The sequence below is a fragment of the Belonocnema kinseyi genome, chromosome 7 (genome assembly GCF_010883055.1).
Source record: "Belonocnema kinseyi isolate 2016_QV_RU_SX_M_011 chromosome 7, B_treatae_v1, whole genome shotgun sequence".
In the NCBI taxonomy this organism is placed as follows: Eukaryota; Metazoa; Arthropoda; class Insecta; order Hymenoptera; family Cynipidae; genus Belonocnema; species Belonocnema kinseyi.
In genome coordinates, this window is record NC_046663.1 from 51,435,749 (window position 1) to 51,450,271 (window position 14,523).

The 14,523-nt window shown below is 31.4% G+C and overlaps 1 protein-coding gene across 1 annotated transcript in view; it reads left to right on the top strand.

Annotated features, from left to right (window-relative positions):
- LOC117176458 (putative sugar lactone lactonase YvrE) overlaps positions 1-13,548 on the top strand; it is a 23,185-nt gene extending 9,637 nt beyond the window's left edge. The window contains exons 2-5 of the mRNA XM_033366700.1: positions 3,762-3,968; positions 9,530-9,772; positions 12,991-13,103; positions 13,177-13,548. Coding sequence (XP_033222591.1) covers positions 3,762-3,968; positions 9,530-9,772; positions 12,991-13,103; positions 13,177-13,548 — 935 coding nt within the window. The remainder of the gene's footprint in view (positions 1-3,761; positions 3,969-9,529; positions 9,773-12,990; positions 13,104-13,176) is intronic.
- Positions 13,549-14,523: the final 975 nt, after the last annotated feature.

Here is a 14,523-nt window from a genome sequence, read left to right on the forward strand (position 1 = left end):
GTCCCTTTCTACCTCATCTTCCCCAGCCACTCTTTTCCTTTTTTCCTCCCCTTCACTGCTAGTCGCGCTTACCTTTTTTTGCCATTCGTCCAGACTTCTGTTCGAACCCGCGTTGCCTAGCTTGTTTAGGCAATGTAAATTTGAGGGCCTTCCCCGTTGCTTGCCCGTACCTGAATCCGCTACCCTCCCCACCCGGGTCGACTTCTCGGCACTTTCATCACCGCTGCTGTCACTGCGATCAACGTCACCCATCCCCCCACTTTCAATGCTTTCAGTAACGTCAGCTGTTGCGGCCACTACGGTTTTCTGCTCTGTGCGATCGTCCAGTAACTGTTGCCCTCTGGCGCCAGTTTGTGGACTTCGCGTCGTCGGCATCCTACCTTACCTAAAGCTCTGTGACGTTTCCGCCTTTATTTCCTACCTCTTGCCCCCTGACCAAGCAACTATTTTCTCACTCCTAATCTCAAAAACTTCACACGCTCCAAATTTTCACTTCAAACCACTCACTTTCACCCTTCACACCTTTGCCTTCACTCACCCTTCTTCCTTTACAGTGTGAACAATAATTAATTTATTATAAATACAGAATATTAAATGAAATCTATTTACATTTGCGCATTTAAGGAATTTAAGTTGCAGCAAGCTTCGCCCACTTTTTTTGCTCCAAGTTAGTCTTCCTTAGATCAGCTACTTTGACTTTAGAAAAATTCCGAATTAAGTTTTCCATGTAATATTGCGTTAAAAATTCAATAATCAAATATTTCTATAAAAAATATTACCAATGTTTAAAGTTTCTAGAATTATTGTTCAAATAGAAAATAAAAATTATTGAAAACAGTTACATCCAGAAATATATTTGTTCGATTATTGTTATTTTAAATTTTAGAAATAATTTTAGAAACTTCAAACATTCGAAATATTTTTCTTAACACAAAATATTTTCCATTTCGGAAAATGCAGTGTCGGGAATTGCAAAATTCCAGAAAAATAAAAGTCTTGAATTGGACACTTCGGCTGCAGTTTATAAAACTACCAAATTATAAAATTCCGGAATAATTATATTTCTGACAGAAAATTGTCTGATAATAAAATATCCTCACTAAAAAATTCGCGAATTAATACAATTACATTTTTTGTCAATAAATATTATTCGTTTATTAAAAACGCAATAATCAAATATTGCTAGACAAAACATTTTTGATGTTTTAAGATTCTGGAATTATTGTTTAAATTTAAAATTACAATTCATGAACAAATTTTAATTCAGAAATATATATTGAATTTTATTATTGTATTTTAAAATCAAATAATTTCAATAACTTCAAACATTAAAAATATTTTTGTTATGATAACATTTAGCTGTATTTTACTAAATTTATTAAATAAATAAATGTAGATTTTATTGATTTAATAACTTTAGGCTGGCTTAAAAAGTCTGCTTATTGCAAATTTAATAAATTATGCTATAAATGCAAAAATTAATTGTTTATACAATTATTGTTCGTCACAGGCTTAAGATGGTTACTGGTCAACATGTCAAAGGTATTTTTGGTTAGAGTTGGATTTTATTTTTTGATTATTTAACACGGGGTTGTCCCGGTAAAAAAAATTTAATTGCATATTTTTGATGACGTTTTTACTCTAAATTACACTTAAATTTTTAGTATTTCTTATAGTGCAAAACTTTCTTTTTAATTACTTTCAAAGGGCGCGAAAAGTATGTTGATCTTTAAAAAGAATTGTAATCACGTTAATGTGATCTAACATTTATGTATACAAATTTTAATACATTTTTTAATTAGTACGAGGGTAGTTCAATAAGTCCTTAGAATGAAGTATAAAAACAATTTTTTTTGGGTAAATTTTTTTTTATTTTTCAGTGGTGCTGACTGAAAACAGATGATTTGGAGCGATTCGCGCGCCATCTGTTGGTCATTCTAAGGACTTATTGAACTACCCTCGTATTAATCCAAAAATTTGAAAAATAATTTAAATAAAAAAACGATCCGTACCAATAACAGTTCGATCTTTTCCAAGTATAGGATGCTCCATAAGTATATCTTTAAAACCGAAATGATTTGCACAAATTACATAATCTGCCTTTAGTTCAAAGTTAACTCTCGAAATAGCCTTTTCCTCTAAAAACTTTCCAACTCTATTCTAAAGCAAAAAAAGTCCAGAAAATGCCGTTTTGATAATTAAAAAATCAGAAAATTTCGCAATTATGACACTTTCCCCATGCACTTGATTTTTTTCGGCCTAAAAGTACTACCAGCGCCACCCTCGGCCGTGGTGAACCTTTCCGTCACTTTAATTTCAGAGTGCCATCGTCCTGGCGAATAGTTACATTTTTAACCGGATAAAAGAACCTTTAAGACCATCCCAATGGACACAAAGTTTCGCGATGCCTTTACGACCTCGCCACGACATCTTTACGACAATATTTTAACCGATTTTGAAAAATAAAAGTTGAAATAACGTGGAAATTGTTCTCGGGAAATGTTAATGAATATTAAGGGATCGTATGTGACATTGCAAAGAGTTGGAGGAAGAAATAGTTTATTTATTAAAATAATGATTATTTACGGACGCACTCAGGCTTTACAGCAGAAGTTGGATTTCTAACTTTCTCTGTTGGTAATCATGCAATCGGTATTACCTACAGACGGGTTTGAAGTTGTCTACTTGCTGCGATAGTGCTGCTTCGACACAGCTGATACTTATGTCAGACCAAATTTGTTTATTTTCATTTTCAGTGCAAAAATTATTTTTTACTTTTTTTTGCATACAAAATGGTAAGCGATTTTCGTTGTTCTGCCCCACTTTGGTCAATATAAACCTCATAACTCGTCCATTGACAGCATTGAAAATTGCTTTCAGGGTTTTACAGCACGTTCGGTATTGCTCCAAAACAGTAATTAAACATTTTTTTCACAATTCTAATTATTTAGGACCAGAGACACGTTACTGCATGCCTTCTATTTAGCTTGCCAAATTTTTAACGCGATATCTCATTCCACTTAGACGTAAGTTGGAAAAGAGAAGTACCGATTTAGCTTCCACCTTTATTTTCTTCGAAATTTTTTTTTTTTAATTTCTACCGCAACAAAGCAGAAACAGGCATTTTATGACCTTCTCTTTCATTTCCCAAACTTTGAGAGCGATACCTAATTTCGTTTAGACGTGAGCTGGGAAAGAAAAATCCAGTGGGCACAAAATTTAGCGACGTCTTTACGACATCGTTACGACATCGTAACGACAACTCGACGACATCCTATGTCAATGTCGTTTCGGTGTCTTTGCGATATCGTAAAGACATCGTCAAATCATACGACCTATTTACGACATCGTAAAGACACCTTAACGAGATGGACATAGGATTTCGTAACGTTCTCGTTAAGATGTCGTAACAATGTCGTAACAATGTCGTAAAGACGTCTCCAAATTTTGTGCCCACTGGGAACACACAGTCCAAAAGCTACAACGAAGGGAAGTGATAGGAATTAAACACAACGGAAGTGACGGGAAATGTGAGGGAAGCGGATGAGACAGAATTTTGGAAAGAGAGTAGAAGCAAGTTTGAAGTATTTTTTTTTTTTTTGAAGAAGGGAGAAAGTTATGAAGAGTAAGGGGAGTAGGAAAGGCAAAGTATTGGGTTGGTTTCTGAACGACTTATTTACGTCCTACAAGGCTTTGAAACCCTTTTTTTTAAGCTTGAGGTGCTTTCTTCGACTAATCTCTCATAATCATTTCTTTCGTAGAACAAGGTCCCCTGTCTTTTGCTGTTCCGGTTTCAGACTTTCCCGAGGAATTTGTGCTGGGTGCTGGTAATAGTATTATACTAATCAATTGGAATAGTGACATAAATGAAAAGAATCCTGAACATGTTGTATTGGCCTCGGAGAAATTTCCTCAGGGCAACAGATGGGGTTATGGAAATGTCGATCTTCAGGGCAGGTTATGGATCGGTAAATAAATTCTACTGAATTTTAGCCTAGACTGTAAGTTAAATAAAAGGGGGAAACAACTCGTAAAAATGCAGTCCAGCGAAGGTGGATTATGTGGGATTTACTTTATAGACTAATTTACACCAGATTATATAGGATTACTCCGGATTTCTCAGAATTATTTAAGATTACATAAAATTATGTGTTGCATTAATTTGACGCAAATTAGTTGATTTTTAATGAGAAAAATTCCAAAAGTTTTTATATTCATATTTTTTAAGCTTAGTATTTTGCAAAACTTTGATTTTTCAATAATTTACATTACCTATCTTTATACATTATATCTCATTTTCAATATTCTACATTACTTTATCTCTTTGCATTACTTGAATTTATCGATAAGAGTTTGCATTTCGAAGAAAACTATTTTGCTTTAAAAAACAATGTTCGAATTTGGAGCTATTACACACACACACACGCACACAAATCAATTTTAATTATAAACATTTTTGAATCTAAATATTCTTTTGGAATGTTTTTCATTTGGCTCACACGGAGTGAGACTTGTAAAGTGAGGTTATGTACGCGAAAGTATAAAAAGCATTTAATCTATAATCTTACTAACCCGGAAATTCATACATTTGGTGTAATGTAATCTCTATTTTTACAGTATCAGCAACAAAATATAAAATTCTAAAAAGCTGGAAAACGTTTGTTTATTTACATAAATAGTAAATTCGTTCAAAATAACGACGCTTTCTCGAATGCATTGTTGGAAATATTCAGAATCTAAAAATGATTTGTGATGTAGATTCTAGCGAATTAGAGTTTACCAAAAATTCTGTGATTCCAAAATCGCAATCTATTTTTAGCTTTTGGTATTTTAAGTTCGATGAAAAAAAAAATATCACGACAATAACAGAAAACTTGACATTATCTTGTCTGACCTAACATAACCCGACGTGGTTCTGACGCGAGCCACACCTTCTGTCACTTCGCGGTAATATTTCTGTACAGGTGAATATGTCTATCATATTTTTTTGGGGTCGCTGAATCCAAATTTGGCGTCAATTTAGCCCCATCACTTCAGGATTTTCCATAACCACAAAAATAGGCCCGAAACCCTAATAAATCGTCTATCTATTCACCATTCAGTCCCAATAACCCTATAGCCCCATTACCCATTAAACTCTTAAACCCATGACCAATAAATTCCATAATCTTCAAATTCCATAAATAAATAAAAACACATTCATTTTTAACCAAATAATATTTTTCTCTAAAAAAGATAAGTTATAAACATAAAAAAGCACAGGTGATGGAACATGTGTGGCGTACTCCATACATGGGAGTCGTTTTAGTAGGTACATTATATTAATTAACAATTTCATTTCTCGAAACACAAAACGAAGTGCAGTTTTCGCAATATTATGAATAAATTTATGAGTCAATTTTTCATTTAAGGGTTTTGGTTAAATGTCACTTTTCATTTTTTTATAGGTACGGCACTGACTCAATATATATTCTTTCCGAAGGATTTAAGAACCAAAGAAAGAAAACTTGTCTAATATCCGGGATTTATTCAGATTCTCAGATCAATAAAATGTTGAAAAATCAAACCTTTTGTCAAGGAAATCATTATTTTCACGACACAGATTAAATTTACGAAAGAGATAAATTAGCGACTAGCATACTGAAAAAAAATTTGCATTGAATCAAGTAGGCTAATTTACTTGGCTGATTTCACTTGAAAGAAGCAAGTATTTTGTTTTTACAAGAACCCGATTTTCTTGAATGAAGAAAAAATTTAAATCAGGACAACTATTTGGATCAAGAATACGTTTACCCAGTGAGTACCAAGTTTGGCGACGTCTTTACGACATCGTTACGATATCTTCACGATAACTTTACGACATCCAATGTCCATGTCGTTAAGGTGTCTTTACGATATCGTAAATAAGTCGCTTGATCTGACGATGTCTTTACGACATCGTAAAGACAGCGAATCGACATGGACATAGGATGTCGTAAAGTTGTCGTAAAGATGTCGTATCGATGTCGTAAAGTTGTCGTGAAGATGTTGTAACGATGTCGTAAATACTTCACTAAATTTTGTGCCCACTGGGTACTCTGAGCAAAAAACAATTGAGTTAATTTGTTTCATTATACTTATTTGCGTGAAGTTTAATAAAATATTGAATTAGGAATATTATATTCTCATTATAAGTAACTGAACCTCTAACTAAATTCTTGATCCAAGTAAATTCATATACTTATTTTGACCACTATTTTAATTGAAACGATGTTCATGTTCCTGAGACGAGAAAATGAATGTATTCGGTGAGGAAATAATTTCTTTTACAATAATGCTTGAATATTTTCCTTCAAATAATTATTTATTTGAAACGAATGTCAGATTTACTTTCAAGATACCTATGTCTTTAAAATAGAATCAAATCAGTCTTTTCAATATAAAAACTGTAGACTTGATACAATAGACATCGCACACATATTATGAAAATCAATATATTGGTCTAAATTAATTTACTTTTTAGTGCAAAATTATTTCAAAATTCAATAATATTTATAAAATTCAAAACATTGGTGCACATAATCAATTTTATTTATTCAAATGTAGACAGGAATTTGGAACTTTGATAAACTAAAAATTTTACGCTGACACATAGATCAAATCACTCATAAAACTATTGAAAAAATTATAAATTTATTGCGTCGGTAAGTTTTTGTGGGTAAGAAATTAAAATTTTCAAATAGATTTAAAAAAAGTGTTATTCATTTTGAAATAATTATGGAAGAGTCAAAAGTAATTTCATTCCTAAAATTATTAAAAGGTTACAAATGTACTGCCTCTATAATTTTTTTCGCTGATTATTTGTATGTATTAATCTACTTAAAATTAAATCATTTCGAATTTTTTTAACCGTGAAACATTTTTGTAAATAATAAAAAATGAATATATGACAGCATAAAACAAAGTTATAAGCTTTAAAAAATGCTTAAAAATACAATTATTACATTTTCTTGATAATTTGAAAAAATGTTTTGCATTTATAAAGCAAAATATTCAAGGAAAAAGAATTCAATAAAATTTTTAAATAGCTTATTAAGAATACATTTCATTTTATGAAAGAATAATTAAAAAATTGATAATTGGAATTTTTTCAAATAAAAGAATTGAGAATGGAAAGAGGAAGCAAATAAATATTTTCCATACGACCGCCGTGAGACCCTAACACTTTTAACCTGCAAGTTCTTGCACCAAACGTTTCTTTACAGAATTCTTTTTTCTTCTTATTTCGAAGTATTTCATACCTGAAATAAAGATAAAATATCAAACACTTTTTTAAATGAGTAATATTTAAACTAGCAATCAATTCTTTTTTTACATATTTTAAATTATTTTTGTTTGGAATTGTTATTTTAAATTAAGAACTGAATTAAAAAGTACTGTAAAAGAATTAAACAAATCGAAAACTGTGCGTTTTACAGAGGTTTTTAAAAATCAGAAAATATTTATTTGTCACTGAGGTTATTAAAGCGTTTTTCAACTCAAATGTTATTAATTTTTTATAAGCTTCCGATCGTTTATGAGCAGATTACATTTCTAAAGAAAAAAGTATTGAGCCTTTTGTAAAATAAGTGAAGTTCAATTATTTTTTGCGTATTTTAAATTGTTGTTTTAGGAAAGCAATTCCATATTCAAATCTTAGTAAACAATGTATGATCAAAGCATTCGATAAATTAAAAACTTTGTGGTTTATGTAAGTTATCGTATAGCAGAACATTCTTTTTTGTTTAGGAAATTTTATTTTTCATTAAAAATTGAGTAACAGAGTATTATGTGCAATAAGAGAGTGGCATAATTTGAAAACTGCGCATTTTATGGAGAATTTTTGTTTATTGTTTATGACTTTTAGATATTTTATAACATCTTTAAATATATTAAGAAAACAAAAGTATAGAGCCTTTTTTGAAATAAGTAAAATTTAATTCTAAAATTTTTATAAATAAAAAATGGTAGATTAAAGTCTCTCGAAAATTTGCATAAATTCCATAAAATTCCAGAAAAGTCCATAAGTTCCAATAAAAATTAAATAAATACAATATTAAATTCATATCTCCAGTTTACATTTGGATTATTCCAGGTTAGAAGTAGATAACTGCAGATGCAAGTGGATTACTCCGATTATAAATAAATTATAAATAAATTATAAATTGATTAATTCAAATTAAACGTCGATCTCATTAGTCAAAAAATAGATTACAAGTGGTGGATCCCATATGAGCAGTGGGTTAGAAGTAGAATACAGTAGATTGACTCGTAATATAAATGAATTATTGTAGAATAATTGCATTACGCTGGATGACAAGTGTATAGATCTAGATCAAAAGGGGATTACTTTGGATTTCAAGCAAATTACTCCGACCTAGAAGTGCACTAAAAAAGACTTTTATTTAAAATTTTTTTAATTTATCTGCTATATCATCAGAGATTGTACCTTACCGACAGTATATCACCCCTCCAAACCATGATGGCAGAAAATCTGCACAATATTTATCAAATGAAGAATCTTCAATGACAGAAAATGCTTAACGTCTTAATAAGACTAGATAGAAAATAATATTTTTAAATTAAAATTAAAATTATTTCTTGAAAAAAGATCCTACTCCATCTTCACTCTATTGGAAATCGAACCACAAAACTTCTGATTTACGGTCAGGTGCTTTTCTAATTAAGGTATTAGAGAGATCAGAATAAGAACTCGTAATTCAAGAACATAACGCTAATTTTTAGCTAGGTGTTAATGGTACAAGTAATTATTTAAAAAATTTTCAAATTTATCTGCTATATCATCAGAGATTTACCTTACCGACAGTAGATCAACCCTCCAATTGAATTCTTGAGTTCTTGAATTAAGAGTGCCTATTCTCATCTATCTAATAGCTTAATTGGAAAAGCACCTGACCGGAAATCAGAAGTTTTGTGGTTCGATTCCCAATGGAGTGAAGATGGAGTAGGATCTTTTTTTCAAAAAATAATTTTAATTTTAATTTAAAAATATTATTTTCCATCTAGTCTTTTCAAGACGTTAAGCATTTTCTGTTATTGAAGATTCTTAACTTGATCGATATTGTGTAGATTTTCTGCCTTCATGGTTTGGAGGGTTGATCTGCTGTCGGTAAGGTACAAACTCTGATGATATAGCAGATAAATTAAAAAAATTTTCAAATAATTACTTGTAATATTAACAACTAGCGAAAAATTTGCGTTATGTTCTTGAATTAAGAATTCTTATTCTGATCCCTTTAATAGCTTAATTGGAAAAGCACCTGACCGGAAATCAGAAGTTTTGTGGTTCGATTCCCAATGGAGTGAAGATGGAGTAGGATCTTTTTTTCAAGAAATAATTTTAATTTTAACTAAAAAAGACGGTAATAACCACCAATTTCAATTGGATTACGACGGATTACTTTTTCGATTAACCGATCTTTCCGGCGTATTACCAGAGTTGTTTCCCCACGGTTACTAAATTTATTTAAGATTGTGTATTATATTTCAGCGACGACGAATGATTATCCTTTGGCTTATTTACACAATTATGGAATTTTATTTTCTTTAAATAATAAATTGGTCCTTGAACAAAAACTTCAGAATCTTTGTTCAATAACTGGTGGATTCGTATGGGACCGTCCTATGGAGGAAAATAAGAGAAGGTCACCGCCTTTCAAATTCTATTACGCCGATACTCCGAGAAAAGAAGTCGTTGTCTATGATTTTGCCACACGCAATGGGGGACTGCCTAGTATGTTTTTTATAAAAAATTTCCGTTTCAGGTCAAAAATTCTTTAAAAAAATTTCCTGTTCCCGGTCCATGTTAGAAGTTACATCTTTCAAGACAAAATTATACCACTTAAGGAAATTCCCTATCCAAAGTTTAATTCTTAACAAAACTTTTGAATTTGAAAGCCAAAAAAACAAATTGCATACAAAAAACGCTAAATTTGCAGCAAAAAAATGAATTTTCAACACATAGAAGATAAGTTTTAAAAAGAATAAATTATTTTTTAACTAAAAAAGGTGAATTTTGTAGGTACAACAAAACAATAATATTCTTGGTTCTAAACATTAATTACCATAACAAATAATTTCCAGCCAAATTTTCTACACAAAAAACAATATTTTTACAGAATTTATGAACTTTCTTCTAAAAAAGAGAAATTTTTTACTAGAAATGGAATAATTAAATTTCAAGTTCTAAGATAGATTTTCATCTAAAAAAATGGATTTTGATGAAAACAGTTTAATTTGCAACTAAGAGGAATACATTTGTACCGGAAAATATATGGTTTCAAATAAAAACACCACTTTTTAACCAAAAAATAATTATAATTTCAATTCTTCACGAAAATTTCCTTTCCCTATTGAATTTGAAGGCCAAAAAGAACACAAATTCCCTACAAAAAACGCACAATTTTCAGCTAAAAAATATAAGTTTTGAACCCACAGAAGATAAGTTTCAAACAGAATAAATAATTTTTACACTGAAAAATATCATGTTTTTAGCTACAAGGCAACACTAATATTTTTGGTTCTAAAAATTAATTACCATGGAAAATAATTGGCGCTATAATTTTGTACACAAAAACAAAAAATTTTAACAAAATATATGAACTTTCGTCTAAAAAAGAAGACCTGTTGACCAGAAATGGAATAATTAAATTTTAAGTTTGAAGATAGAATTTTAAAATTTAAAAAATGAATTTTGAACAAAACAGTCAAATTTTTAAATAACAGGATTAAATTTGTACTACCCAATCTATATTTTTAACAAAATACATCAATTTTTAACCTAGTATTATTTATAATTATAATTCTTAACGAAAATTCCCTTCTTCTATTTAATTTGAAAGCAAATAAACGAATTACCTGCAACATCGCGCAATTTCCAAGCCAAAAATATAAGTATTCAACCCAACGAAGATAAATTTAAAATAAAATAAATGAATTTTTAAACAAAAAAGATGAACTTTGTAGCTATAACAAAATAATATTTTTGTTTCTAAAAATTAATTTCCATAAAATATAATTGCAAACACAATTTCTTCACAAAATTTTAACAAAATTTATCAACTTTCATATAAAATGGATAAATTATTAACCAGAAATGGAATTATTGAATTTTTATTTTAACCCTTTCCGGCATACATTTGGCATACAATTGGCATATTTCTGGCTGACATTTGGCATATTTTTATATTTTTTATGAAAATTGGTATACAGGGTTTTTGGGATCACTGATCACGAATCTGAACTCAGATTTAGAAAATTCAAAATGGTGGACCCAATATAACGACTTAAATTTTGAATATTTTTGGATTTTTTAGAATTGGTATACAGGGGGTTTTTGGAGTCGCTAATCGCGAATCCGAACTCAGAGTTTTAAAATTCAAAACGGCGGATCCAATATGGCGGCCAAAATTTAGAATTTTTTTTTAATTGGTGTACAGGGGTTTTTGGTATCTCTGATCACAAATCTGAACTTAGATTTTGAACATTCAAAATGGCGGGCTGAAATTCTAAATATTTCTAAATTGTTTTTTGAAAGTTGGCACAGACGGGGGATCGCTGTTTTGAATCTGTATTTGAAATGACAAATATTTAGAATATTAAGATTTGAACAAATATACACCTACTCACCTAAAACATGGATTAGTACCAATTTTCTGAATTTTCAAAATCTAAATTCAGATTCGTGATCAGTGACTCCAAAAATCCTTGTAAACTAATTTTTTTTTAAATCCGGAAAACTTTATTATTTTGACCGCCATATTGGATTCGTTATTTTGGATTTTTAAAGTCTGATTTCAGATTTATGATCAGCGACCCGGAAAACCTCTGTATAACAAATTTTCAGAAAAAGAATCTAAAAATATTCCAAGTTTCAGGCGCCATCTTGGAACCACCATTTTAAACTTCCAAACTCTGAGTTCATATTCGTGATCACTGACCCCAAAAACCCCTGTATACCAATTTTCAGATAAAATCCAAAAATATTCTTAATTTCAGCAGTCATATTGAATCCGCCATTTTGAATTTTTAAAATCTGAGTTCAGATTTGTATTCAGCGATCCCAAAAACCCTTAAGCACCCATTTTTATAAGGATATAATGGAAAGTTTTTTCAATAATGAACTTTTTCAAAAAGAAAGGCTTTTTTTCTGTGTTTATAAGTATTAACAAATTATTTAAAAAATGTAGACCCCTCGCACAAAAATTTTTATCATGGGTATACGGTATTTCCACCATGCCGCAAAGGGTTAAAGATAGATTTTCCAATAAATAAAAAAAATGGATTTTTAAACAAAACAGTTTAATTTTCAACTATAAAGATTCAATTCGTAGCGGCAAAGATATATTTTTAACAAAATACATTCAGTTTTAAGCCAATATTATTTATAATTATAATATAGTCATATTTACTGAACGATTTTTAAATATGTTCAAATTGGCAAAATGTATTAATAAATAATTCTGCTTAGTGTTCTCCTTCAAAGTACTACTGCCTCTTAATTTAAATATTACGATAGGAGCACTTTTTCTCACGTAATCCTTAACAAATAAAGCTATCAAATCAAAATAGTGAGAATTGACAGCAGCCTGTGGCCTGACCTCTTTCTCATGAGTTTCGTTAGTTTTCATCAAAGAGACATCGTGAAATTGATAGATAATTATGAGAACCTCTGAGTCACGTGACTCGCACGTGAAAACCACTTAAGTAAGTTTTTTACCGCCTTCAATTTTTAGTAATTTTTTTTGTCGAGCGGTTCAACAACAAAAAAATTACAACGCACCTTCGGTTCGGAATAAAATTATGTATTGAAAAATTATTCGATCTAAAATCGCGAAACAATCTTACTGAGGAATTTCATGGACCAACCTAGGCTAAAATACACCCTGCTAATAAATCGAGTGGAATTCTAAGTTTTTGTAATTTAACTCGTAATTAAATCATTTTTTTTAGAAAACAGAAAAGAGCTTTTTAGCTTTAAACTTCATGACACAGACGACCACCCTGGTCGTATAGCAATTGATTCGAGAGGTTGGCTCTGGGTGCCACTTATTGGAGGACATAAAGTAAGGATTCAATTTCTTTAAAGATATTTAAAAAAAGACTTTGAATAAGAAGAAAATTTGTTATTTTGCTCAGGTCATTGAATTTGATCCAGTTCGGAGAATGCCGGATCGAGTTATTGACATACCCGCAGCGAAAGTCGGCGCATGCACTTTCGGAGGGGCTTACTTGGATATCTTATATGTATCAACAATAGGATACGAATACAGAGAATCTCATCAACATCGCCCACCTGGCGATGAAGGTGGCCATATTTATGCGATCCACAACCTTGGCGTGACAGGAAGGCCGACAGAACCATACTTAATGATTCTCACTGCTCTACCCGAAAACGTAAGAAGGGCTCGTGAACACTGGGCCCAGCTTAATGGCATGATCATTCCTCGTATGAAAACTAAGTCAACCAAGTCCAAGCGCTCTGGTGGTGAGGGAAGTTCTAATTCATAAGCCAATAAGTTTTGCAACCAGTCTACCGCACTACATGTTGCACCATTGAAGTAGAAAGGAGCTTGATAACCTGAACACGTTTTCTAACCTCAAAGTCGGAGCGACACGACCAAAATTTCTTGTAAATAAAAAAACTATGTACGAGGGTAGTTCAATAAGTCCTTAGAATGAAGTATAAAAACAATTTTTTTTGGGTAAATTTTGTTTTATTTTTTAACATAATCTCCTAGGAGCTCTATACACTTGCTCAATCGCTTTTCAAGTTTTTTTAATCCTTCAGAAAAATGCGTTTTCGGAAGTTCCTCAAAATAAGCACTTACAGAGGCAATGACGTCTGCGTTGTCTGGAAATCTCTGTCCACCGAGCCATTTTTTCAAGTTTGGAAATAAGAAAAAGTCACTGGGGGCTAAATCTGGTGAATACGGTGGGTGTTCGACCAATTCGAATTTTAGTTCTTCAATTTTAGCCATTGAAACGAAGCATGTGTGAACTCGGGCGTTGTCGTGATGAAAGAGAATTTTTTTTCACGCCAAATGTGGTCGTTTTTTTTACATTTCTTCTTTCAGCTGCTCTAATAATGATGCATATTATTCACCAGTGATTGTTTTACCCTTTTCCAAGTAGTCAATAAGTAAAATTCCACGTGCATCCCAAAAAACTGTAGCCATATCCTTACCAGCTGACTTTACGGTCTTTGCCTTCTTTGGAGCTGGTTCGCCTGTGGAAATCCACTGTTTGGATTGTTCCTTTGTCTCAGGAGTGTAATGGTGTATCCATGTTTCATCCACAGTCACAAATCGACGAAAAAGTTCCTCACGATTCCGACTTATGCGCGCCAAAGGAGCCTCAGAGGCGACCACTCTATTGCGTTTGTTCTCAGCTGAGAGCAAACGCGGCACCCATCTTCCCGATAGCTTTTTCATGCCTAATTTTTCATGTAGAATTGAAACAACTGCACCTATAGATATCCTTGTG